This window comes from Diceros bicornis, chromosome 6 (assembly GCF_020826845.1).
Source record: "Diceros bicornis minor isolate mBicDic1 chromosome 6, mDicBic1.mat.cur, whole genome shotgun sequence".
NCBI lineage: Eukaryota > Metazoa > Chordata > Mammalia > Perissodactyla > Rhinocerotidae > Diceros > Diceros bicornis.
The window spans coordinates 35,927,323-35,953,995 of record NC_080745.1 but is presented as its reverse complement, the minus strand read 5'-3'; the positions used below and the strand labels follow the sequence as shown (position 1 = coordinate 35,953,995).

General features: G+C 46.2%; 2 protein-coding genes across 6 annotated transcripts in view; both read right to left on the bottom strand.

Annotated features, from left to right (window-relative positions):
* The window catches only part of PPA1 (inorganic pyrophosphatase 1), a 36,683-nt gene extending 31,204 nt beyond the window's left edge, over nt 1–5,479 (bottom strand). Inside the window, exons 1-6 of one of the 5 annotated variants that reach the window (XM_058543269.1) lie at nt 5,326–5,361; nt 4,995–5,076; nt 4,787–4,896; nt 4,523–4,699; nt 2,962–3,025; nt 2,698–2,756 (exon numbers count right to left, since the gene is read on the bottom strand). In XM_058543269.1, coding sequence (XP_058399252.1) covers nt 2,698–2,756; nt 2,962–3,025 — 123 coding nt within the window. In that variant the 5' untranslated portion in view covers nt 4,523–4,699; nt 4,787–4,896; nt 4,995–5,076; nt 5,326–5,361. Of the gene's footprint in view, nt 1–2,697; nt 2,757–2,961; nt 3,026–4,522; nt 4,700–4,786; nt 4,897–4,994; nt 5,077–5,325 lie in introns of those variants that run through there. The other 4 variants (XM_058543270.1, XM_058543271.1, XM_058543272.1 and 1 more) reach the window with 4 other exon arrangements.
* Nucleotides 5,480–18,365: 12,886 nt separating this feature from the next.
* The window catches only part of NPFFR1 (neuropeptide FF receptor 1), a 34,028-nt gene continuing 25,720 nt past the window's right edge, over nt 18,366–26,673 (bottom strand). Inside the window, exons 3-4 of the mRNA XM_058544367.1 lie at nt 26,013–26,112; nt 18,366–23,788 (exon numbers count right to left, since the gene is read on the bottom strand). Of these exons, the coding sequence (XP_058400350.1) occupies nt 22,912–23,788; nt 26,013–26,112 (977 nt within the window). The 3' untranslated portion in view covers nt 18,366–22,911. The remainder of the gene's footprint in view (nt 23,789–26,012; nt 26,113–26,673) is intronic.

Here is a 26,673-nt window from a genome sequence, read left to right as displayed (position 1 = left end):
ACTTATAGCTTATAGCTATGGTCTGAATGTTTGTGTCCCCCCAAATTCATATGTTGAAATCCTAACCCTCAAAGGTGATAGTATAGCAGGTGGGACCTTTGCCAAGTGCTTAAAACACGAGGAGGAACTCTCATGAATGGGATTAGTTCCTTATAAAAGGCTCCAGGGAGATCCCTAGCCCTTTCCACCATATAAGGACACAGCTAGAAGTCTGCGACCAGAAGAGGGCCCTCACCCAACCATGCTGGCACCCTGATCTCGGACTTCCAGCCTCCAGAACTGTGAGCTATAAATTTCTGCTGTATATAAGCTACCAGTCTATGGTATTCTGTTACAGCAGCCCAAACAGACAAAGACACCATGAACGCACAAAAAAAATAGCTATATGTGCTTCCTTAGCACATCTGTATGCCAAGGTACCACCACCAAACTTAGGGTCATCATTTCATACCTCTTCATTACTCAAAATGGTCAGAAGTGACTGTTAAGTACTTTGACATACATACCTATTATACAACAAGCAGATAACTCAAGCCAACCAAACGATGCCAATTCAAGAGGAAAGAAGGATCCTACAGTTCATATCAACTCCCAGGAAATCAGATGTAACAAATTAGAGTTTCTGAATAAATACAATGTTGAGACTCCCACAGGAGAACACACGCTAATTAGAGGTCCCTGCTGTAATTGTGGCACATAATTGGCCTCAGGCTGTTTGCACCACTGCCTACAGCTGGAGCCCAGCTCAGGCCGGCTTACGAAGGCTTGATTTCCTGCCAATGGCTAAGTGTCATTACAGAAATGCAGCCAACTTCCCGGTAGAAGTATAATGAATTTGTCTATTTCTGATAGTCAAGCACAAAAAAACAATAAGACTCAGCACATGCAAGGATAAGACATCTATACTATTATTCTAGACGTGCACTGGGACGTGAGGTTCACATGTATTAGGGACCAACATCTAGCTAAGGAAGATCAAAAACCTATGCAGCTTTTACAACTCAAAAAGATTTGTACTCACTGTGAATCAAGCTTCCTGGTTGAACAAAAAAATTTTTTAAAGGTATAAAAAAGAATCAGACATTTGTCCTTGTATCAGTTCCTAAATACAGCACAAACTTCTCTTGGGAAAGAGGATAAAACAAGCTATGCTTTTTTAAAAAAATAACTATTTAAAAGTTGTACAAATACATGCTCTTTGTAAAAAGATTAGAAAATATGAAAAAGGCAAAAATGAAAATAAAAACAAAAAAGTCACTAGCAATCTACCTCCCAAGAATCAAAGATTTTGGAATGTAGACTTGTAGACTTTTTTCCTAGGAAAGTAAATATTCTTACCAATTTGGGGTAAACCTACCAATTTGTGCTCAAGTTAGATTTCCTCAGCTCACTAGCGTCTATAGGAAGAGACATCTCTTGAAAAGTTTGTGGACTTACCTTTATTAACACTATTTGCAGATCTTTACCAGTCCACTGAAAGTACTGAATTTTCCTGTATTCACTAAATTAATCTAGTTTATTTTTACCATTTAATAAATATCCCAAAGCCCAAATTTTGTGCTGGCTACCTGGTGTCTTGACATGAGTACAGCCATGTTTGGCCGCTCCATTGACCTACAGCCACCAGCACAAAAAGAAATATAAAAGCTGCTTTCTGCGTGGTGGGAACTGGCCCTTCTCCCACGGAGAGAGTCGCAAGTTGTAACATTTCAGGCTTTGGGAGTGTCATACTACGGGATGGACTGGCCATCTGTGCCAGGCTAAGACGATAACCAAAGAGAACAATGCACGTACACAACTACTGGGCTGGGACGTTAGCCAAGGGGCTCAGTGCACGTACGCCACTGATAACCATTGGTGCATGGGAACACTGGATGCTTGCTCTGTAAACTCTGTAACTGCTTATATAAACTGCTGGAGACTGAGACCCGGTGAGAGTTCCACCTGTGGAAGGGACGCCTTGCCCAGGACGTGTGATCCTTGCCCAGCCGTGTCGATTGACAGGACTCTCCCGGCAGTGGGGCATGGATGTTGTGAGTAATTGATTTACTGTGAAGTAATTGATCTGATGTGTTCTCTTTTCGGTTGATTTGTGTCATTTCCCTTCAGTCGATCTGGTGTTTCTCTTTCCGATCGATCTGATGTTTTTCCCTCTTATTATATGACCTATTCGGATCTGCTGCTATCTCAGCCGATGTGGATGTTTTCCCCTTCCAGTCGAGCTGGTGTCTTTTCCCTCTTATTATTTGACCTATCCGGATCTGTTTGCGGACTATCGCCTTTACTATCCTCTATATAATAAAATATACCCTCAGTCCATTTGTTTGGAGTGGAAAGTTTCTGTTACGTCTCCGATTGAATCCCCGAACCTCTCATAACACCTGGTTAATTTTAAAACCACTTATGAAGTACTAAGATTTTAGTTTCACATACAAATACAGAAATGACCAATCTGATTTTTTTTTTAACCAAGGAAGTTTTAAAAACATTTACTTCCGTTTCTCTACTCCTCCAATTTATAGTTGCTTCTTTAACCAAATAATCTGGATTTAGGACTGACTTATTTAGTCAATGCCCCTTTAACTCACAGCATAATGAGGCATGTTAAGCACTTGTTAAGACATATTAAGAAAATCCCTGTGTGGAACTAACTGATCTGAGTAAAGAGACTACGTTTAAAAGATAAGGACGTCTTACCTTATCAGCATAAATTGGAACATCATGAAATGGAGATATATATTGTCCTTTTTCATTTTCTGCAAAATGAATTAGAAAAAGTTATTACTTTTTTTTGGTTAATTACATTTCCAGATGTGTGAAGTACACATTTTTTTAAGAGATTTTATTTTTTTAGACCAGTTTGAGGTTTACAAGAAAATTGAGAAGCTACAGAGATTTCCCATATACTCCCTGCTCCCACACATGCACAGCCTCCCTCCTTATATTCTTCACCTTCCTCACCTCTCGGAGATTGGGTTAGGTTTTCATCCAATGCATTCCGCAGGCGTCTAACAAGTACTGACATCTATAATGAGGGTAGGGACTGCCTTAGATACCTTTATATTCCCAGAGCCCACCAACACCTGGTATACAAAAGGTGATCAAATTGTGTTGGGTTGATGTTACATCAGTTAACAGTTTACGGAACTAATGAAATACTTGGGCTCCAGGAGGAGACCAATTTGCTGAATTAGAAACCATGTTGCTTTAAGTGATGTTCCAGGAAGACAGAGCCATCTTAGATTATGGTTTTTCTTAAGGATAAACAAGGTGCAACAACACTTTCACAGGTAATTTCTGTATTCTAGAGACCTAACTACCATATCCAAAAAGTAATTTTAAAACTTCCTTACTATTCTTTAAGAAACCTAAGGGTCAGTCCACATTGCATCCCTTCAGGTTTAAAAACCAAAGTGGAATAGGAAAAATTTAACAGTGACCGCCCCCAATCCCATAATGGTCCCTTCAGAGTCAACTGTGACTTTGCGGTCCACCCACTATCAGTTTTAAAAAGACTGGCAGGGCCGGCCCCCTGGCTTAGCAGTTAAGTGCGCACACTCCGCTGCTGGCGGCCCGGGTTCAGATCCTAGGCGCGCATCGACGCACCGCTTCTCTGGCCATGCTGAGGCCTCGTCCCACATACAGCAACTAGAAGGATGTGCAACTATGACACACAACTATCTACTGGGGCTTTGGGGAAAAATAAATAAATAAATAAAATTATAAAAAGCCTGGCAAACGTAACATCATAGAGGTAAAAAATCTTCTATTAAGGAAAGAGGCTAAGAAATCTATGATTTGAAAGAAAACAAACGAAACTTAAAATTATAAAATTATATAGCTGGTTTTAATTATCAGTATTTCTTAAGTTCTAGAGAGTTCCATCTGATAGATAATAATAATTACTTTAGCGCCAAAGACAAGGAAGGAGTGGCTTTGGTCTTCTATAATGGCTATCGAATGCTCGCTACCAATACATAACTAAAAACTGTTTGCTCTGCAAATACAGCCTGAGGGCAATTACCCAAATCACGCCCCACCTTCAATCCCAGTCACCTAAATCCCTCCTATAGAGAAATTCTGGGGCCAACACTAACTCCAGAAAAAATAGTCCAGTGAATTATTCCTCAAAAGTTCCTGCACTGCTCTTGCTGCTTAATCCTGAAATAAAACGGGGAGTTCCACCCTTCTTGGATTCTACATGGAAGTCTGATCTTTAGCTGCATGTGTTAACTTTAGAGTTCCCTTTCCTCTTCCTCCTCCATCAGGCTACTTTTTGCTAGGAGCTTTGCTCATTCTTCAGTATTCTCATTCGTGCCTCTACCCCCCGCCTTCCTGCCGTTCACACACAGAACTTGAATTCCCATTTCTTTCCGAATAAATCTGTAACGAATTTAAAACAGAAACGCCTTTGGTGACACATTTTCGAACACCTCAGTTATCTCTAGTAATCTATTCCCAGTAGCTTGGGGGCTGGGAGTAGAGGATAAAGATAAACCCGAGGTAGCTTTCCTCCACTTACAAGGCAAAAGGCGGTGCGCCAAGGAAAGCCGAGCGCCCCCAGCCTGCAGCTTCCTCGGCTCCTGGTGCAGTTCTAGGTGCGGACTTGGAGGAGGCACCCCTTTGACGCCGATTCCCTGCACATGGGTGAAAACCTGGCCTTCTTACTCTGCTTCCCAGATTGACGTCACCTGTTCGACTGGAGGGGAACAGCTTTCTGTTTCATAAGGCGCATTCCTAGCATCAGTGCTACGGAAAACACGCGGTGGGGAGGCAGGAGCGCTACCCGGATCCCCGAGGGATGGGTCCAGTCCTCCACTGACCGCTCCTGATCCAGCTCAGTTTCACTGTCTGCAGAACTAGGGGCTGGACTTGACCCTCCTCAGTGCCCACAATCTGAGATACAGTGAAGGAATTAAGGTTTTAGGGACTCACCCCCCGCTGCCCCCCACGTACCTCCAACTTAAGCAATCCTCTTACGGGGATTAGTTTACCTCCAGGCACCTTTCTGGGGTGACTCAGTGGTTTTCCTTTTCCCATTAGACACTGCCTGAGTTGGACACCTGTAAAACTAGCCTGGCCCAGTTCGGGTCCAACAGAGCCTAGGAAAGAGGAACGCCGACCCACGCCGTCTCGCCCGCGGGCGGGACGTGAGAGACAGGAAGGCCGGGCCTGCCTAGGCCCCGGGGACCGGCTGGAGGAGCCCCGCCCGCGACCGGGACAAGGGGTCGAGCGCGGGCCGCAGCCACCCTGGCGGGACGCAGGGCGAGGCCAGGAATGAATGGGCGAGCGGGCGGGGAGGGGCCGCGGGCCGCCGATACTCACTGAGGAAGACTCGGTACTCCAGGGTGAAGGGCGCGGCGCGCTCCTCGCTGCTGAAGCCGCTCATGGTGCCCGAGACGAGGTGCCACAGAGCCACAAGCCCACACGCGGCGCGCAGCGACAAGGAGCGACCTCCACGCCTGCGCACTGCGGCGACTGGACCAGTGAGCGGGGCGGAGAGCGGCCTTTAACGCGGCTCGCGCCGGCGGGCCCACCCCGCGCGCAGGCGCACTCCGCCCGGCCCCCGCGTACCCGCACCCGAGCCCCGCCCCCTCGGGCCCCGCCTTCGCGGACCGCCCCCCTGGCTCCCAGGCTGGGCCACGTGGCTGGTGGCGGCTGCGGCTCTGTTCTTCTGGCTGGGCCAGAGGGCTTTGGGGCTCTGACAGACGAGGGGAAAAGCGCAGGTTCTCGGCTTGGACCAGCTAGGAATTGACTGCCGGCTTCTCGCCCACCACGCACACTGGAACTCACCTTTGACTCTCGCACACCCACCCTTCTCCGAAGAGTAATTCCTTATCTCAAAAGGTGTTTGTAAGTCACCTGCTTCGCCAGACGGGCCCTGCCTGCGATCCTAAAGGTGGGCATTTTTCTGATCCATTTAAGCTTGAGGCGTATTACTGGCACCCGAAATGGCTACCAGCTAGGTACCAGCTCCTCCGCTTTCTACTGTATAACGTTGGGCAAATTGCTGTTAACCTCTCTGACTCAGTTTCTCATCTGGGAAATGGAGATAACTATTTCTTGGGTTGTTGGGATGATTAGCTGAGTTGATACACGTAAAGAGTTGGAGGAGGAGCCTGGCTTGTTGTAAGCACTTATGCCACTTCCTTGCCCAGCCCACCGCGGGTCCCCAGGGATTGCAGATGGAGGCATCGGGAAAGTCCAGGCATGAGCTCAGAGTCCCTGGAGGACGTTCCTCTCAGGCATAAGCTCCTTGGAGCTTGTTTTTCTACTTCTGTTCCATCGTGTCAGGCCAGACCCCAAAAACTAAAGTCTGATTGAGGCTGTGGGCAGATAATTGCATCACTTACTTCCCCAATCCTATATGTTAAAAAGAAAAGTATACTGGCCAGCCTGAGGCATAGTGGTTAAGTTCGTGGGCTCTTCAAGGGCAGCCCAGGGTTCAGAGGTTTGGATCTACACACTGCTCATCAAGCCATGCTGTGGCAGCGACCCATATACAAAATAGAGGAAGATTGGCACAGATCTTAGCTCAGGGACAATCTTCCTCAAGCAAAATGGGGAAGATTGGCAACAGATGTTAGCTCAGGGCCAATCTTCCTCACCAAAAAGAAAAAAATATAGAGCCCACCCTGATGGCCTAGTGGTTCAAGTTCGACTGCTCTGTTTCCACAGCCCAGGCCTGGTTCCTGGTGTGGAACCACACCACTTGTCTGTCAGTTGCCATGCTGTGGCGGCAGTTCACACAGAAGAACTAGAAGGACTTACAACTAGAATATACAACTGTGTATGTACTGGCACTTTGGGGAGGGGAAAAAAAATCCAAAAAAGAAAAAAAGGTATATTTCAAAATCTTAGTTAGAAATCAGGAAATGATTATTCACTAATTTGCTTATATAATAATGATTATTTCAATAAAAATAAAAATTTTATTTAAAAATTTTGATGGGCTGGGTTTCTTTAAATAATCTTGTTTTTCTAAGGCATTGAAGGTAATGTGGACATTTTAATTTAAACTCTTTTTTTTAAAACAATGTCTATTATATAAAATGAGATGTTCCCTGCATTATATGAAAACCTAGTAAGATAATTTTCTAATTAGTTAAAAAGAATGTCCCTCCCTTGTCTCTATCCAAACTCCCATTCATTTTCAGAAGGCCATGATTCACTGACATTTTGAACACTACACCACATTGTTTTACTATAGAACACAAGGGCAGAAAAAAAATAGAGCAATAGTTTAGTCAGTAAAACAATGTATTACAGAAAGGTAAAGGAATCTCTGCAAAGTGAATACTAATTAGAATCAAGTTGAGAGAGTTTTTTAAAGGGATGCTCTTTTGATTGAACTGCTCTCTCAGTTTTCTGTCTTTGAGAAGATGGAACTAGTTTTCTTGGAAAAACCCAGAATCTCATCTGTGACTGACTTATGAACAAACAGAAATGATGCAATAATGTGGCACAGATACTTTCTCTTTTGCTTCCTGCCAGCTCAGAGCAAAATAATAAAGTCTTGCTGACATCTGGACTGGTGCACTAGCTCTTGTTTCATTGAATGTGTTCAGAGAGCCAATCAGTACCAACTCCAGTAAGACACCAAGCCCTGGCCTTGCTGGGGTACAAGTCAGTGCTTGGTAACTTTCCCTTGCAGACAAGGAAGGTGAGCCCCACAGACCCAGGCAGACCTTGTTCTATTTCTCTTGTCTCCTGGGGCCTAGCCTAGTATCTGGCCTAGAGTAGGTGTTTAATGAATCTTTGCTGGACCAGTGGACAGAGGAATTAATGAAAAGAAGGGGGAAAATACCTTCTTAAGTATATTTGACAAAAGAGGAGCCACACTGTTCTCAGACATTATCTTTCTTGCTCTGTACCCAAATCCAATGACACCTTTCAGTCGGCGTCCTGTCCTCTTTGCTGTGGGTGACCCCGTCGGTACCTCCAATTTCCTCGCACTCTCTTCTCTTTGGCTTGTGACTGCCTTCTCTTCTGACATTCTTCCTACTACTCTGGCCACTCATTTGTCATTCTCCTCCTTAGCCTTCTCTTCATCTCTTTATCTTAATCATCATTGTCTTTCTTACTTCTCATGTTCTGTTTCTCTAGAGATGCCCTCTCCCTAAGTTATCTCGTGTATATATTTGGTGTCAAATACCACCTATAGGTCCTATAACATGAAAACTTTCGAATCTGTGACTCAGTTTTATTTAACACTTGTTGTGGCCATGCTCTGTGCTAGGTGGTAGGGATGTGGCACTTAGAAAGACATGGTCCTGGCTCTCACAGAACTTATAGTCTGAAGGGAAGACAGACTTCCACAAATAATTACAATAAATTTGGATAAGTAGAGTGACAGAGGACATATAGGGCATTGCATTATGGGAGCAGAGAACATCTTCAAGGAAGTGACCCTTAACCTGTGACCTGAAGATTGAGAAGGGGTTAATAAAGTGAAGGGGACAAGATAGAGGCCAGAAAGGGATTATTATGAGATGAAACCAGAGACACGGTCAGGGTTAAATGGTGGAGGGCCTTGGAAGACCGCGTATCGGGTTTGAACTTTTTCCTAAGAGCAGTGGGAAACCTAAGAAAGGTTTTTAGCAGGAAAGTGGCATAATCAGAATTGCTTTAAAAAGTGGCTCTGTTAGCAGCTTGGAGCCTGAATTGAGGTTCAGCAAGACTAGAGGCAGGGAAAACAACGAGAAGGCTGCTGCAATAGCCCAGGTGGAAGATGATGGTGTTGCTCTGGGCTTGGGTGGCAAAAGAGAAGGGTAATTATGGAGCTATATTCAAGATCGAATTGATGGACTTGACCATTGGTTGGGTGGAGTAGAAGACGAGGGAGATGGGTTGGAGCATGATTTCTAGGTTTCTGGTTACAACAACTTGTTGAATGGTATGTCATTGACTGAGATAATTTGGTTGGGACAGAAGATGAGAAAAATGATGACTTGGTATTGAGTATTATAGCGAACACTGCTAGTAGCCTGCCCAATAGCATATTACTTCCTCCTTTCTCAAAGAATCCTGATTTTGTTCAGAAATCTACTCCTCTCTGCTTACCTTTGTTTCAGGGCAGCTAGCCCCTACTGCCTTCAAAGAATGAGTTTTAAATGAGCTAGAAGGCTGCTAGAGGGTTTCTGGAAAAAGTTTACTTTCTCTTAAAAAGAGAGTATACTTTTGGATGCTTGTTGTTTGAAGCCACAGAGACAGGGGGTTGTTTGTTATAGCAGCTTAATCTAGCAAAAGGCAACTAATACAAATGGCTAAAGCAGCCGCAGTCCTCTTATGAGGCATCAGTCACCAGGGGAGTTTGCCTGAGAACTAAGCTGACATGTAGAGATCAGCAAAGCAGAAAGAGGGAAAGAATCTGAGTTTTTAAGATAACTTTGAGTTATTGACTTAACCAACCCTGGAGTTACTTTGCCTTTGGAACTTTTTATTGAGTTAGATAGTAAATTCCTTAGAATTTAAACCAGTTAAATTGGGGTTTTCTGTTATTGAAGTCAAAGCATCTTGGCTAAAATGGACTGATAGCCTGAAAAAGAAATGAAATTCTGACATACACTACAACAGGGATGAACCTTGAAGACATTATGCTGAGTGAAATAAACCAGTCACAAAATGACAAATAGTGTGTGATTCCACTTACACGAAGTACCTAGAGTAGTTAAATTCATAGACACAGAAAGTAGAATGGTGGTTGTCAAGGGCTGAGGGGAAGAGGGAATGTGGAGTTATTTAATGGAGTTTCAGTTTGGGAAGAGAAAAAAGTTCTGGAGATGAATGGTGTGGTGATTGCACAACAATATGAATGTACTTAATGCCACTGAACTGTACACTTAAAAATGGTTAAGACGGTAAAAAAAAAATGGTATAATTAAATATAGCTTTCTTTACAAAAAAAATCCACAAAGTTTGAGACATTTGTGATCAATAGTTACTCCAAAATTTGTACATAGGGTGATGTATCAGCTAGGTCCAACCAGATAAAACTACTCAAAATGTTTAAAACAGAGGGACTTTAATGCAAGGAATTGGTAATAAGTAATAGAAGAGCTGAGAAGCCGAATACAGATTAGCAACAGCAGGAAGCCACCACCATCTCCAGGCTAGAGGGACTATGCAGGAGGAAGAGGCAGGGTCACCCAAAGGGAGTTGCTCAGGGACTGTGGTCTGAAGCTGGAAGCACAGTGGGCCTGCCCATCTGGAGACAGAGTTGCTGCTGGAGATGCTGCCTGGGGCAAAAAGAGAAGGGGAAACATATTCTTTCCCTTCCTGATGCCCTCCAGTCTCCTGCCAGTGTCTCCCAGTGGCTGGGCCCAGATGAAAGCCAACTGTATTCATCAATTTTGATTAGTTTATGCTGCTGTAACAAACACTATAAAAAATCTCAATTGCTTACAAGAATGAACATTTATTTCTTGTTCAAGTTCCGTGGCGGTGTATGGGTCAGCTGTGGTTCTGCCCCATATGTCTTCCCATTTGCAGACTGAGGCTTAAGTAGCATCCTCCATCTTGATCTTGTTGCAGAGGGGAAAAAGAAATGGCCAAACCACACGATGGCTCTAAAGCTTTTGATCACAAGTGGTATATATCACTTCCACTCATTCAATTAGCTAAAGCAAGTCATATGACCTTGCTTGATGCCACTGGGTCATGGAAATAAACTCCTTTAGCAGACACTGCAAGTGGGTAACCATGTATAGGAATGTATAATTCTCCTACAGAGAGGGAAGCAAACGGTAACAAGAATAGTCTCTTATCACAGTCTACTTTCTTTCTCATATTCATTTATCCCCTTTTCGCATGAAAAATATACTCACTCTCCCTACAAAGAATGACATCCCAAAGTCTCAATCAGGACATCAGAGTCAACTTAGTATCTCATGATAGTTTCTGCATTATGTCCAGACATGGCTCCTCTTGATCCAGAGACTTATGAACTTAGAAACAAACAAATGTTACCTACTGCCCCCCACATCTATACCTAATAAGAAATGGTTGAACAAAGACAGAATAAACACTGGAATAAACACTCTCATTCACCAAAAGAAAGAATGGGAGGCACACAACCATGACTGATTTTCAGAATTCCAAAGTCCTGCCGGGTGTAGGAAACATTTCTTGATTAAGTTCCAGTTCAGCCCCTGTTATTGTTCTTCATAGCCCTTGGCTTTATTCTCTGGAAGGTCCTTTCTTTTCCATTATCCTTCTCGGCCACATCTGGAAAATATGTACTCCTTGGGGGCTGAGCAACTTTTGCAGCTTCCTTGCTGCCCACAGAAATTTGGATCCCAAAAGTTGTTCTCCAGCAGTCACAATCTCTTTTAGACCGAGTTGGTGTATCTTGGAAGTACAACTCTTTTTTAAAACTTGTATAGTGTTTTACCTATCTGATTATAGCCAGCTCCATGTGCCAACTACCACACCTGTAATTCCTTTCAAGACATGCCTCTCTCTCTAGGCATAATTGCTAAGGTAACTTGAACTTATCCGGCCTCCATTGGAGAGCATGCCCTTAGTTTATTTTTCCTGAGACATTGTAGCCAACAAAGGACTTACTGGAAGGGCACTGCTCATGCCCTTGATCTGGTCTCTCTCCCACGGCTGTTTTAACTTGAGGTGTAATCAACTTTGTTACTCAAAGCATTTCAAAATTTCTATCCTTTATTGCTTGGAGATGAGCAACAGTTGCATCTTTCCACCTGCCAGTCCTGGAACTTCTCTCTTTTCCTTTTCATCCCTGCTTACAAAACAGCCAATTCTTTTCTAAACTCATCTCTTTCTTGTAGTATCCTGTCAAATGCTGCTAAAAGCAACCAAGGTACACTAGTAACAATATCTTTCCCAACCTCTTTGCATAAAACCACAAGCTCCTTGGTACATTATCTGCCTTCCATATGACCAGAGGCTACGGTTTCCTTGCTGCCCACCACTAGGCCCCAAAGCCAGTGACACACATTTTAGGACAGTATTCTGCTCCTGCCTTCAATTACTGTGTTAGTCAGCTTTTTCTAGGTAATGTTGTGTTAACAGGAGAGGGAGGAGAAAAAACATGGCACTGTGATGTCTTGGAAGCCAGGGGAAGAGGAAGTGTTAAGAAGAAATTGTGATTAACTCTTTTTTTTTTGCTGGGAAAGATTAACCCCAAGCTAACATCTGTTGCCAATCCTCCTCCCTCTCTTTGTTTTTCCTCCCCAAAGCCCCAGTACATAGTTGTATATTCTAGTTGTGGGTCTTTCTAGTTCTTCTACGTGAGCTGCTACCACAGCATGGCTACTGACAGACAAGTGGCGTGGTTCCGTGCCAGGGAACCGAACCCGGGCTGCCGAAGCTGAGCGCACCGAACTTTAACCACTAGGCCATCAGGGCTGGTTCGTGGTCAACTCTTATGTACAGCTGCCTTCTGGACTTCTCTGCTTGGCTGGCCCATGAGCATCTCATATTCACCAAGTCCAAAAATGTGCTCACCTTTTTCTCTCTTGAGTCTTCTTTCTCAGTGAATGGTGCCACAACTGCCCCAGTCAGCCAACCTAGAAGGTCCTCTAGGCGCCTCCTGGTTAAGCTCTGTAGCAGTCTTGCCCACCCAAGACCTGTTCACTCTTCCTTTCTGCTTCCCAGCAGGTCTCTGTTGTTCTTCAGACACGCATCCACGTTCCCCTGCGTGGCCATGTGCTTCAGGGAATGCAGTGCCATCCCATCCCCAGGAGAGAGTCTGATTAGTCCAAGTTAATCACAGTGGTTCCATTTCTCTTGCTAATGACTGGTTTGGTCATGGGTATGTGGCACAGTTCTGGCCAAGGCAATCTAAGGGGAGGTGTGATAGAGGCTTCTGTGAAAGGGTCTCTTGCTTCTATGAGAGATACACTAGAAGAGGCCATCTCTTCTTTTTTTGGATATTGTCATGGAATTTGCCAACCACAGCTGTCTTACAACCTGGAGGAGAGGTAGCCTGGTAGTAATATTGATATACCTACAATGAAGACGCCAAGTGGAAAAACCTTGGGTCTTGATAATGTCATTGAGCTCACTTAACCAACCCTGGGCCTTCCTTGCCTCAGGTCTTCTTATGAAGAGATAATAAATTGACTTTATTAATAGTTAATAAATTGTATGAGATAATCATTTGACTTTGCTGTTGTTGTTGTTGTGTTTAAACCAATTTGATTCAGAGTAGTCTGTTTCTTGCAGCTGAAAAACATTCAAATGGATACAACTTCTCAATAGTCTTTCACCCTCTCCCTCAGGTTAATTAGATTGGAGATGGACTCTAGTTCCAGGGATGGGCCTTGATGTGTCTAAATCAGTCACTGTAATCCCATCCCCTTTAGACTGTTCCAGAACCCCAGTGAAGAACATGGGATTCAGAATATGGCATTCCCCTAGTCACAGGGATTGGTTCAGGAATGGACCCCTAACCCAATTTGAACCAGTGAAAGTTTGCTGCCTCCTTCTGAGAAGTTACTTTGCTCTCTTAGGAGAAAGTCATGGCGAGAGACAAACCCTCTCTCTCTTAATGTAAACAAAAAAGCATGTCGCTCTGATTGCTGATAGCCGCATTCTACACCACAAGGGAAGCCACCCTGAGGATGAAGTTCACACTGAAGATGGCAGAGAAGAGGAATGGAGACAACCTGGGTTCTTGATGACATTGTTGAGCCTCTGGATCAACCAATCCTCTGTGCTTACTATTATATGAACCCATATGTCCCTTTGGTTTAGGCCGGTTTGAGTCAGATTTATGTTACTGGCAACTAAAAGCATCCTAGATAGTAACCCATCCTCCCACGTCCTACCAGTTACCAGGTATGATATTGTGATTTCTAAGAAATATATATATTTGCTCATTCAGGTTATATATTTGGTCTTCATCCACGGTTCTTGCCTCACAGCTCCCAAAACCCTTGGCATTTCCTGAGCCATAGGGGAATGGGAACATCTTTTGTTAGAGTATTTGGTCTCTTGTCCTCAATTCCTGAAAACCTTCAGGGCCATAAAGGTGAAATGGGTGTCTTGTTGATGTTAATGAAGGTAACTTTTCGACCCCACCCAGGGCTGGGGGCTGGTTGCCAAGAGAACCAGCCATGTGATCAAAGGATTGGAACTTTCCGTCTCACCCCCTGATTTCTGGGACGTGGAGGGGGCTTGAGGGTGAAACATTTGCCAATAGGCAATGACTCAATCAATCATGACTACGTAATGGAGCCTCCACTAAAACCCAAAAAGGATAGGTTGTCAGCCCTTCTTTTTTGGAGAGCTTCCACACTGGGGGAGCAGAACGCTTCCATGTGCCACTGTGCCAGGCCCCAAGCTCCACGAGGTTAGAAGCCCTTTGTTCCGGACCCTGCCCTATGTATCTCTTCATCTGGCTGTTGATTCGTATCCTTTAACATCCTTTGTAACAAATCAGTAATCTAGTGAGTAAGTGGGTTTTCTTGAGTTCTGTGGGCCATTCTAGCAAATTAATCAAACCCGAGGAGGGGGTCATGGGAACCTCTGATTTATAGCCAGTCAGTCAGAAGTACAGGTAACAACCTGGACTTGCTATTGGCATCCTGAGTCGGAGGGGGTCGTTGGAACCTCCAGTTTGTAGCTGGTTGGTCAGAAGCACAGGTAATGAGCTAGGCTTGCAACTGGCATCTGAAGTGGAGGGCAGTCTTGGACTGAGCCCTTTACCTGTGGAACCTGATTCAACTCTGGGTAGACAGTGTCAGAATTGAGTTGAATTCTGGGACACCCTGAGGGTGTCAGAACTGCTTGTTGGAGTGGGGAAACCTGCACACACACACATTGGAGTTGGGTCCAGGAACCCTTTGCACCAGGTAATGTTGAATTGATCTCTCAAACATGTCTTGAATTTGTCACCTCTACTCCATCCCTAGCGCCTCAGCCAATCCCGGGATTTCTCACACAGATTCCTGCAAATACCTCCTACCTCACTGGTCTCCAGCTCCATCTCCCTCCAAGTCATTCTCTACCTGCTGCCAGTGTGAGCTTTAACAGATGAAGATCTCAGTGCATCACTTCCCTGCTTCAAACCCTCTACTTGGTTGTCTCTAACTCAGTTTTGTTTTGTTTTTTTTACAGGGAAGGATTCACCCTGAGCTAACATCTGTTGCCAATCTTCCTCTTTTTTTTTTTTTCCTCCCCAAAGCCCCAGTACATGGTTTATATCTTAGTTGTAAGTCCTTCTAGTTCTATGTGGGACGCCGCCACACCGTGGCAACTGACATAAGAGTGGTGTGGTTCTGAGACTGGGAAACCAACCTGGGCTGCCGAAGTAGTAAGAGGGCCAAACTTTAACCACTAGGCCATCAGGGCTGGTCTTCTAACTCAGTTCTTAAGACTTATTTCAAGATTCTTATGGGAACCCTTTCTGACACTCCTCAAGCTGTTCCATTGCTTCTTTGGCCAACCATGATACCCCATCAAAGAAAATACTATACCACATTATTTTTCTCTTTTCTATCTCTGCTCACTGGACAGTGGGGAGGTCTATGTTCCCAGACTCAACTGACACTAAGTTTGTTGAGCATACACATGCCAGAATTAACTTTCATCTAAACTGTCACATACACTTAAGAGGGGAGAGATAACCAAGTAGCTAATTTAGTGTAATGTCAAGAACAATGGACTGCAACCCACAAAGCCTGAAATTTGGTTTTGATTTCACCACTGAGGAGCTGTGGGGACATCAAGGAAATGCCTTGGCCTCTATGCATCTGTGAAACGGGAATACCGAGGTTACGTCAGTGGTAACATAGTCTACTGTCTACCTTTTTTGTAGGGATGGTTATTTTGCCTGGAAACTTTTCATTCACAGTGAAAACACAAAAAGGGCAAAACTACTAATGCGATGGAAAGTAAAAAGTAAACACCAAACTCTTTCATAATGAGTTTATTTTCCATAATTTTTAGCATAGGTAACAGATTCATGTTCCAAACATACGGACCAGAGGAGAATGAAGGGGGTGATGATGCTCATTAGAGGTGGCTTCAAAGGACCGCCAGATAGCACTCTGAATGAACAAAACACACAACACAAAATGCACTCCCTTGGGGGCAGTCAAAACACATGAAGGTAGGTTATTCTGTCACTAAAACAGCTTGGCTTTGGCTGTTCTACTCTCCCTGCAGAGAGGAAGACCGAGTGGGGTGGTGGTGATTACTTCTCAAACAGAGAGTGATTTAACACCACCACTGGCTATGTGACAGATAAACTAATTTGCTCAAATCACGAAGCTTGGGTTTTTCCACCCACATTCATTTGGTTGCTTGCACATGACAATAGCAGCATTTGTTGGTGATGGGATGCAAAGGCCTGGGCATTGCAGCTAGCAAGAGAGCACAAACAACTCAAGGCAGGACACTACAGCTAGTTCAGCAGCTTTCACCCCATGACCACAAGGCAGGGGAGTCGAAAGGATGATTTCTTTCAGCCCATGACTGCACGAAGGCTTGATGTGGTGTTGGATCAAACTAAATTTACACCTTTTACTTAAACTGCTGGTATTCCTTCCATCTCAAATCTTTGGAAGCCACTGAACGTGATGGAAATGTGGTCTTCTGGCCCAAACAGCAGTCTGGAGCCTGTGGCTGGCTGGATTTATTTTTAGGATTCGAGGGGACCTCTATCAAGCCTCTTTCTTTTATTCTGAACCTCGGTTTCCCAAATATATGAAGGAGGATCCACAGCAACGTGGGGGAGTGGCAAAAGCCTGGGCTTCCTGGTCAGATGGACTGAGATTTGAATCTCAGCTTCAGCACCTCCTAATTATATGATCTTCAGTAAGTTATTTAACTTCTTTGAGCCTTAGTTTTCCCACTTATGGTATGAGAATAATAATAAACACCTGCTTATTTCATTACTTCCTTCTTTCAAAAGACATTTATTGAGTGCCTCTTATGTATAAGGCAATGTCCCAGATCTGAGTCCACAAAGGTGAGTGAAATAAACACAGTTCCTGTCCTCCTGGAGCTTATGGTCCGTTGTGAGAAATAAATAACAGACACAAAGCACTTAGGACCACGCCTGGCTTTTAACAGGCACTTAAGAAATGCTTTGAGTTGACTAGAAATGTAATTATTGAAATTCAGTACCATTTTGATATGCATTCATTCATTTTTCATTGATCCCTCTCCCATCTCAGGGCCTTTGCATATGTTATTCCGCCTGTCGGGGTTCTTTCCTCAACTATTCACGTGGCTCCCTCTCTCATTTCATTCATATCTGTACTCAAACGTCACCTCCTCAGAGAGGCGATTCCTAACCACCTATTAAAATAGCCCTCTCATGTCAATTATGTCTCAATAAAAATGAAAAAAAGCATTTTTTTTAAAATAGCCCTCCCACCTCTATCACATTCTATCCACTTATCTTACTTTTTTTGTGTGTGAGGAAGATCAGCCCTGTGCTAACATCTGCCAATCCTCCTCTTTTTGCTGAGGAAGACTGGCCCTGGGCTAACATCTGTGCCCATCTTCCTCCACTTTATATGGGACGCCGCCCCAGCATGGCTTGCCAAGCAGTGAATCGGTGCCTGCCGGGATCCGACCCGCCGCAGCGGAGCACGCGCACTGAACCGCTTGCGCCACCGGGCCGGCCCCACCACTTATCTTACTTTAAAACCATTCTTGATGGGTTTAAAAATTATCTATTACTGTTAAGTTCCTCTTAGATTTTGGGTAAATTTTTGTAGTAAAGTCTCTACAATATAATCATATTTTTAAAAGACAGACAGATTTGAAAACACTTTACAATAAAAGATATAAGAATGAGGGGCCAGCCCAGTGCTGTAGTGGTTGGGTTCGTGCACTCTGCTTTGGTGGCCCGGGCTTTGCAGGTTCAGATCCCAGGTGCGGACCTACGTACCGCTCATCAAGCCATGCTGTGGTGGCGTCCCATATAAAGTAGAGGAAGATGGGCACAGATGTTAGCCCAGGGCCAGTCTTCCTCAGCAAAAAAAGAGGAGGATTGGCAACAGATGTTAGCTCACAGCTAATTGTCCTCAAAAAAAAAAAAATATATATATATATATATATATAAGAATGACCAGTAAGCATATGAAAAGATGCCCAGCATCACTAGTGATCAGGGAAATTTTTAAGAGACTGATACTACTAAGAGTTGGCAAGAACAACTGGAACTCTCATATACTGCTGATGGCAATGCAAAATGGTACAGCAACTTTGGAAAACACTTGGGCACAGTTAAACTATACACTTACCTTACAACCCAGTAAACCCGCTCCTAGGTATTTACCCAAGAGAATTGAGAACACATACACATATAAGGACTTGCATATGAATGTTCATAGCAACGTTATAAATAATTCATAAATTCATAAAAACTAGTAACAACCCATGTGTCTATCAACTGATGAAGGGACAAATAAAATGTGATGTATCCATACAATGGAATACTACTCAGCAATAAAAAGGAACAAACTACTGATACATGCTACAACAGGAATGAATCTCAAAAACATCATGCTAAGTGAAAGAAGCCAGACTCAAAGGCTATACACTGTATGGTTCCATGTGAATGACATTCTGAATCAGACAGGTGGTTATCTGGGGCTAGGAGTGGGGAGAGGGGTGACTACAAATTGGCACAAGGGAATTTTGGGGGGACACTGGAAATATCTTGAGTGTGGTGGTGGTTACACAACTGTATACAATAGCTAAAACTCGAACTGTGCACGTAAGGTGGGTGAATTTTATAATATGCAAATTATTTAATAAAACTGTTACAAAAGTTTAAAACATATACATATATATGCGTAGAACGTGACTCTATGCTTATCTCTTGTGGTGGGATTCGGGCGCTTTTTATTTTCTTCTCTTTGCTTACCTAAATTTTGTAAAATTTCCACAATGATGATAGAGTGCTTCTGTAGAGAGAGAAACCAACAATAAAATCCATAAACATAAATAATTGGCTTATTCAACAAGGAATCTATTGTTGAGCCAACATTGCTTGTAATGACGCCCATTTGGGTCTCCTCCTTCTCATCTATCTTTCTTCAGTGGCACTTCTAAGGGGTGAGCTGAGGAAATGGATGCAAAAAGGTACAGAGCTTAATAGCAACGCTTTGTCCATCCAGCTCTCAGTTTGGCTCTCACCTTGATTTTTGGATGAATACACAGTAGACTAATGATGGGGGGCTCTCATCCTGCTTTGCCAACTCCACCTTCCATTCCAACCCAATCAACTCATGCATCCTCCGGGCCCCACGAGAAAGTCCTCACAGGGCTGGGCAGATTGTGGTTCGTAGGGTGTAGGCTGGGCCCCCGCCTCCAGCTCACACTGGTCTGTTGAGTGCTGCATGGTCTTGGAGAAGGCAAGAGGCCATTTATCAGTGGAGACCCATGATTAGAATGACCACTCGTGCTGCACATGGCAGGACGGGACACGGAGTTCCTCTAAGAGCCCCCTCTGGGGTGGGCGTGCTCAGTGTCAACAGGCCTCTCTGGCTCTTTTTCCCTGTCACACATCCAATTCATCTCCTAACTTTCCGCCTGTGAAAAGGCAGTCACCTTAGGAGACCTGGCCAGCCCGTAGGTAGAGGACGCCACATCAGGAAAAGTCTGCATTGCTTGCCCTTGCATGCCTTGGGGTAGCTGGACAAGGCCCCTGACAGGGCCCAGGTGTCAGGACACAGGATTCTAGCGAGGGTAATAAAGCTATACTTATGAAATAGCTTCAAGAAATATCATCCCATGGAGGGAGCATGCAATTTTCTAGCTGCTTTAGTCAAAAAGTAAAGACGAGCAGAAGCTCAGAGCAGTTGGGATGGCACAGGGGAGGGAGATGAATCATAGGTTTCCTTGAGGCCTCTGCTTTGCCACCCATAAATGCTAAGTTGGGAAAAATCTTGGGTTCCCAACCTGGGTTCTCTGTCCTCAGGGTTCACACAGACACTATTTTCAGGAACTACTTCCAACACTTTAAAACTCCACACGTTATTCACAGTAGTAAACAGGTGAAAACAACTCAAGTGTCCATTGATAAATGAATGGGCAAACAAAATGTGATGTATGTATATATACAATAGAATATTATTCAGCCTTAAAAAGGAACAAAGTACTGACACATGCTACAACATAGATGAACCTTGAAGACACGCTAAGTGAGAGAAGCCAGTCACAAAAGGACAAATACTTGTCTTTGTATGAAGGACAAAAAGGACGAATACCTCTATTTGTATGAGGTACCCACAGTAGTCAAATTCAGAGAGACGGAAAGGAGAATGGTGGTTGCCAGGGGCTGGGAGGAGTGGGGGGTTAATTGTTTAATGGGTACAGAGTTGCAGTTTGGGATATTAAAAAAATTATGGAAAGAGTGGTGATGGTTACACAACAATGTGAAGGCACTTAATGCCACTAAACTGTACACTTAAAGATGGTTACAATGGTAAATTTTATGTTCTGTATATTGTATCACATACACAAAAAAACAAACACTCCACAGGTACCCACAAGACCTCACTCCCTCACAGAAGTATCAAGTCATACCTGTTAGCATTCAGATCAAATTTCTGAATGGGCAGGCATAGCCTTTGATTGATTTTTTAAAAGAAATAAAAATAACACCAAAATATATCAGTTATGACCTAGTGTGGTTTTTTTGGCAGGCACAATCTTTCAAAGCATGGTATCTTTGGGGGAAATAAAACAAAGGGGCCTTGGTGGAAAGGTTGGCTTGAGTGAGTGCCCTGGTCTCCCCCTGCTGTAGGGGCTGTGATTTTGTGGTTGAGGAGGTCATGCTAGAGGAGAAACACACCCTAGAGGAGAGACCAAACTGTGTCTCTGGACAGATGCCACCCAGCCACAGGGACAAGCATTTGGGTTTGAGATGGCCCTTTCTCTGGCCTATTTTTAGAGCCTGGAGTCAGAGTTCTTCACAGTAAGCAGCTAGGAACTCTCTGGCCTACATGACACATAACACTGATACAGTACCAAAAATGGGGCCCATATGTGCACTAGCTACTGAGAGACAGGATGACACACCCTGTCTTGAGACCTCATCCATCACCCCCGGACACCTGGACCAGGTAGGGTTGTGATGGATCCTGGCAACCTGCTCAACACATAGGTGTATAGATATTGTATGCAGAACAGCTCAGGCGGATACTACAAGAATAAACACAATAGACTTTCATTTCCCAGACCAAGAGCTTGAGGGTGGGGATTCTGGTTCCAAGAACATTCTGTTTCACTATCAGGCAAAAAATCTTTGTGAGAATTTCCAGCTCTCCTCCCCATTATGCCCAATCCAGCTTCCCTGAGAGGCAGGATGCCGTGTGGGAAGAAACCACCAGAAGACAAATCCTAATCCAAACCCTGCCCCTCTGCGGCCTGTGACCTTGGCCCCTTTGAGCCTCAGTTACCTTTGAAATGTCAACAACATCTCGTTCTACCTCATTTGTATGGATCAAATGAGACAGTGTCTGGGAACACGCTTGGAAAGAACATACTGTACAATTGCTTACGAATTTTCTTCTGCCTCTACATCCAGTACTTAGAGTGGAGTAAACGGGGTTAAGTCATCCTGAATCGATTTGGAAACAATCAAAGCCTCAGTGTCACATTCGCTGCCTTGACCCCTGGAAATGTTCTTTTTTATTCACTAAAATTCTAGCAACACTGTGTTTTCTATAGAGACGAGGGGGAAACGTCCAGTTAACTGCAGGTTGTTGAGGCCGTGCAAGGATCACCGAGGCAATCTCATTTCCTCTCATCTCAGAAGTCTCCTTTCTTCAAGGTGATGTAGATGTGCTGGGTGAGAGCCACGTAACCAAGGGGCCTCCTGGTCCCCAACACTTTTTAGGGTATATGAGCTATCTGTGTTGGGGAGGGGTTTTGTGTTTGTCCTCCTGGAGGCCCACAGGGCACCACAGCTTGTTGGCCAACTTCTGCGTCCATCCCCGGAGGGAGCAGGGAATGAGGCCTTCGGGAAGGGCTCGTGCTTGCCGCTCCAGTGAGCAGCTGTGTTTCCAAAGGCTGAAGGTGGGTACTGCGCTTTTGCTTCCTCCTGTCCGTGAATAAATAAACCGATGCCTCCACGTGGCCTTGCAGCTGCCTCTCGCATTTTGAGTTCTTGCCTGGGCCTGGGTGATGGTGGTGGGCCCTACGAGGAGAGGAAGGAGAACTGAGCCCCCCACCCCTTCTCTGGGCTCAGACCCAGAGGGCAAGCCCCCGGGGCTCATTCCACAGCTGCTCAGACATGACATCCTGTTACTTTGAGGGAGAAGAGAACGGGCCTGCATACCTCTTGCAACAAACAAGACAAACCTACGCAGAGCTGGCAGGAGGGGTGCACTGTTCTCCTGGGAAGAGGTCAAGGGGAGTGGCTTCAGTAATACATAGGGGACTCAGGACACGGACACAAAGCATCAAATGGACAGGCCAGCTTTGCTTTTTGCTTCTTCCCAGCTGCCTAATGAGGATTCACACATTTCACTGTGCTCCACCTTAACAGGCCCTCCTGGAGAAAGGTGGAGATGATAAAACCACACAGGCCCCGGAGTCAGACAGGCTCTGGTGGGATTTCCAGCTGAGAGACTGGGCTAGCCTTATCTCCTCTCCAGGCCTCAGTTTTGCATCTGTAGAAGGGGGATAAGAAAGCCTATTCCCAAAGTGCTGTGAGAATTCAATGAGGTGATGTTTGTGGCATCTACCACACAGAGGGGTTTGGCGAAACAGCTTCTTTTCCCTTGCCCTCCTTGGCCTCTCGCTGAGGGGGACGGTAGTAGAGCAGATATCACTAACAGTGGCCCACTGCCTTGTATTTGAGAGGGAGGCACTACAGTGCCTTCTTCAAAACCACACTGGGCTGCTATCACGTCCAGGATTCACATGTCCAATCGGCGCTCTCAGGCTCAGGGCCTGTCCTCCCTGTACCATTCAAACATCCCAGGCTGGCACGGAGAGGGGTAGACGGGAGCAGCCAGGACCCTCCCCGGCCAAGCCATGGTGGGCCACCCGGCCATTGCGCAGCGGGAGGCGGCCGGGCCTGGGGGCCCCACTGCTCGGGCCCGACTCGGAGGGCAGACCCGAGTCGCTGGGCTGCACCTCCACGAAGACCCGCGTGCGCAGGAGCCGGCCGGGCCTCTCGGAGTAGGCCTCCTCGTGGCTGCCCCACGGCGGCAGGCAGAGCTGGGCGCGGAAGGCGGCCTGGAAGCCGCGGCGGAAGTTCTCGTTGAAGTAGCCGTAGATGATGGGGTTGGCGCTGCTGTTGAAGAAGGCCAGCCAGTGCGCGAAGGGGAAGGCGTAGACGGTGACCAGGTGCAGCTGCGGCTCGCTGAGCTGCCCGTAGTCGATGAGCAGCAGCAGCGCCCAGAGCGGCAGCCAGGACAGCGTGAAGAACAGCGCCACCGCGACCAGCATGTGCACCGCCCGGGCCCGGCGCCGCGCCCCGCGCGCGCCCTCCACCGCCGCCGCCTCGCGCGCCCGGCCGGGGCCCGCGGCCTTGAAGAGCTTGCGGGCGATGCGGGCGTACAGGACCACGATGAGCGCGAGCGGCGCCAGGTAGATGTGCGAGAAGAGCACGGTGGTGTAGACCTTGCGCATGCCCTTCTCCGGCCAGGCCTCCCAGCACGAGTAGAGCGGGTAGGAGCGGTTGCGGGCGTCCACCATGAAGTGGTGCTCCTCGCGCGTGACGGTCAGCGTGACGGCCGAGGGGCACATGATGAGCAGGGCCAGGGCCCAGATGACCGCGATGGTGACCAGCGCCTTCCGCAGGGTCAGCTTCTCGCGGAAAGGGTGCACGATGCAGCGGAACCTGCGGCGATGGAGGAAACAGAAGTGGGGGGTCTGGGCGGGGGTCCCAGTCGTCCTCGAGGTGAGAGCCAACCCTGGCAACCCTGGCTGAGGGCTGGTGGGGTGTGGGCGCTTGACATTCGTCATCGCACCTCAGGCGGCGTCAAAGAACGATTCAGACGTTAATTAGGTTAGTTTGCAAGCTAACTGGTTTCTCACCTCTGAGGGAGTCAGCTCCTGGCTGAGTAGCAGAGGAACAAAGGCAAAAACAGGATTTACAAGAGAGAGGGGAGGAGGAAGCTGCAGGCAGTGTGGGAAATAATGGATCCTGTCTGTGCACTTTGGGGGGTAAACTGGTAGCTAGCAGAGCGATCAGTCTGCACATTCTGTCCTTGAGTAGGCTAAGTAAATGTACCAAAGAAAACAATTTTTGGCTGTTTATGGATTCTCCAGAAAACCTTGGGAGTTCAGGTGTGGAGCCTATGTAACAGGCTGTCCCTATGTCACATGGGCCAGCATCCTTCCAACAGTGCCACCCCAGTAGTAGGACAAGTCTGCACCATTTCCTCATTAGAACGTTTCACCAGTGATTATTATTACACCCTTAATTTACAGATGAGGACACTGGGATTCAGAGGTGTTAAGCAACTGGCTCAAGACCACATAGCTAGCAAGTAGCAAGAACCAGCCTTGAACCCAGATTTGTCTTACTCCACTATGCCATATAAACCTTCACTGTGCATTAGAACCTCCTGGAGCATTTTAGGAAATACTCATGCCCAGTTCTCCTGGCCAAAGATTCCAATCTAATTAGTCAGGGAAGGTCCCATGGCAGTTTAGGGGCTGAACCTGCTCTAGAACACAGGCCTAGAGCTGACTCCCAGCCAAGTGCTCTTTCCACTTCAAACTGTGTCCTGACCCCCTGCCTACCCACCCTTTCCCCTTCCTGACAGCACCTCCACCTCTCCACGGTCTGTCTCAAGCCTTGCTGTCTCAACCTGTATGACTTTGGCCTACTGGTTTCATAGCATCACACACTTAAAGAAATTGCCAGGGAACAAGTAATTTTTAAAGCATGTAGTACTGGCTATAAGTGCAATAGCAGTTAATGGACGGAGGAGAATCGTGGGGCAGACCAGGAAGGCTTCCTGAAGCAGACGGGAAATTGAAGAAGACTGCAAACACCACTGGGAGAGGTCGCATACTCACACATCATTCAACGATGATAACAAAATGAAGACCAGTGAAGGAGAGGGACTTCCCCCAATTACCCAGCTAGTTAGTGGCCTTGCAGAGACAGGAACCCAGTTCCATCACCCCAGCTGACCACTTCACTGGGTCACAAAATACTGGGTTTGATAAAAGCAGAGGTGGAATGAAGATGAGGACCCTAGATTCTAGAAAGGGCGGAGCTAAGAAGTGCCTGTATTGGGAAGAGGACAACAAGTTGGGTGTGCGTGTAGGAAGAAATAAAATCGTATTAAGAGCTGACATTCGGACCCTGTGCCAGGTAGTGTCCAGTTCTACAAGCAGAAGCTCACTGAAGCATTCCAACCACTCTTCAGGGTATTTACCATTTCACAGATGAGAAAACTGAGGCTCAGAGCAGTTAAGTGACTTAGTGAAAAGGCTCACTGAGGGGGAGAAGGGAGAAGGACTATTTGCAGTTAGGTCAGTGTTTTATTGCTTGCCAAGCCTCCTTGGCCCTGGCTCCATTATATTAGCAGACCCATGCTTATCAGAGAATCTGATGGACTTTGAGGCTGAAAGACCAGAAGTAGCTGGAGATAGGGTGGAGATAGGGGGCCAGTAGGGCCTGGACTGCGTGGGACCAGCAGTGAGGCTGTGGAGGTGGGGTGAAGGAGCAGAGACACACACTTCCTCCGCAGCTATACTGAGGCCTGCCCATTAAGCTGGCTCCCCTGGCTCAGACTCATGGGTGGCAGGGTCCTGCTGCTCGGGGAATGAGGACTGCCTTCAAGCTCCTCACAAGCCCCAGGAATCCCTGTTAAATCTCCTTAGAAGCTGCCTCCAGGCCTTCCGGAAGGAGGTGGTGGTGTCCTCTGTAGGTCCTCCAAGTCTAGAGGGCAGCCAGCCACACAATCCTTCCCTTTATGGCTCAGGATTTAGCCCCACCCACTGCAGAGCAGCCCCAGCCTTCCAGCCAGCCTAGCATTGAAGACAGTGGCTCTTCTTAGTGCTGGGCCCAAGTCAGCCTGGGATAACCCAGTCGGGAACCCTCTCACCTTTCCACGGCAATGGCCACCAGTGTGAACACAGAAGCCGACACGGACATGCCCTGCACCAAGCCGCTCATCTTGCATGTGGCATTGTCGAAGGGCCACCCTGCAATGACAGAGGCCACCATAAAGTAAGAGATATCTCACCTTCAAAAAGCCAGGGACCTTGTGCCGTCTAAGCTAGTCCCTCTGTGGCTTGGATCTTTCCTCTGTGTCCTGCTAGGTGGTCATCTGCTGATACACTTCTAGGAATGAGGAACTGACCATCCCATACCACTGTGGACAGTTCTATTAAAGAGACAATTTCTATATTGACGTTGATTTCTCTCCATGAGCTTTGTGTGAGGAAGATCAGCCCTGAGCTAACATCCATGCTAATCCTCCTCTTTTGTTTTTGCTGAGGAAGACCGGCTCTGAGCTAACATCTATTGCCAACCCTCCTCCTTTTTTTTCCCCAAAGCCCCAGTAGATAGTTGTATGTCATAGTTGCACATCCTTCTAGTTGCTGCATATGGGATGCGGCCCCAGCATGGCTGGAGAAGCCATGCATCGGTGCGCGCCCAGGATCTGAACCTGGGCCGCCAGCAGCGGAGCGCACGCACCCAACCGCTAAGCCACGGGGCCGGCCCTCTCCATGAGCTTTGGATCCACCCAGCCCTGCCTGGCT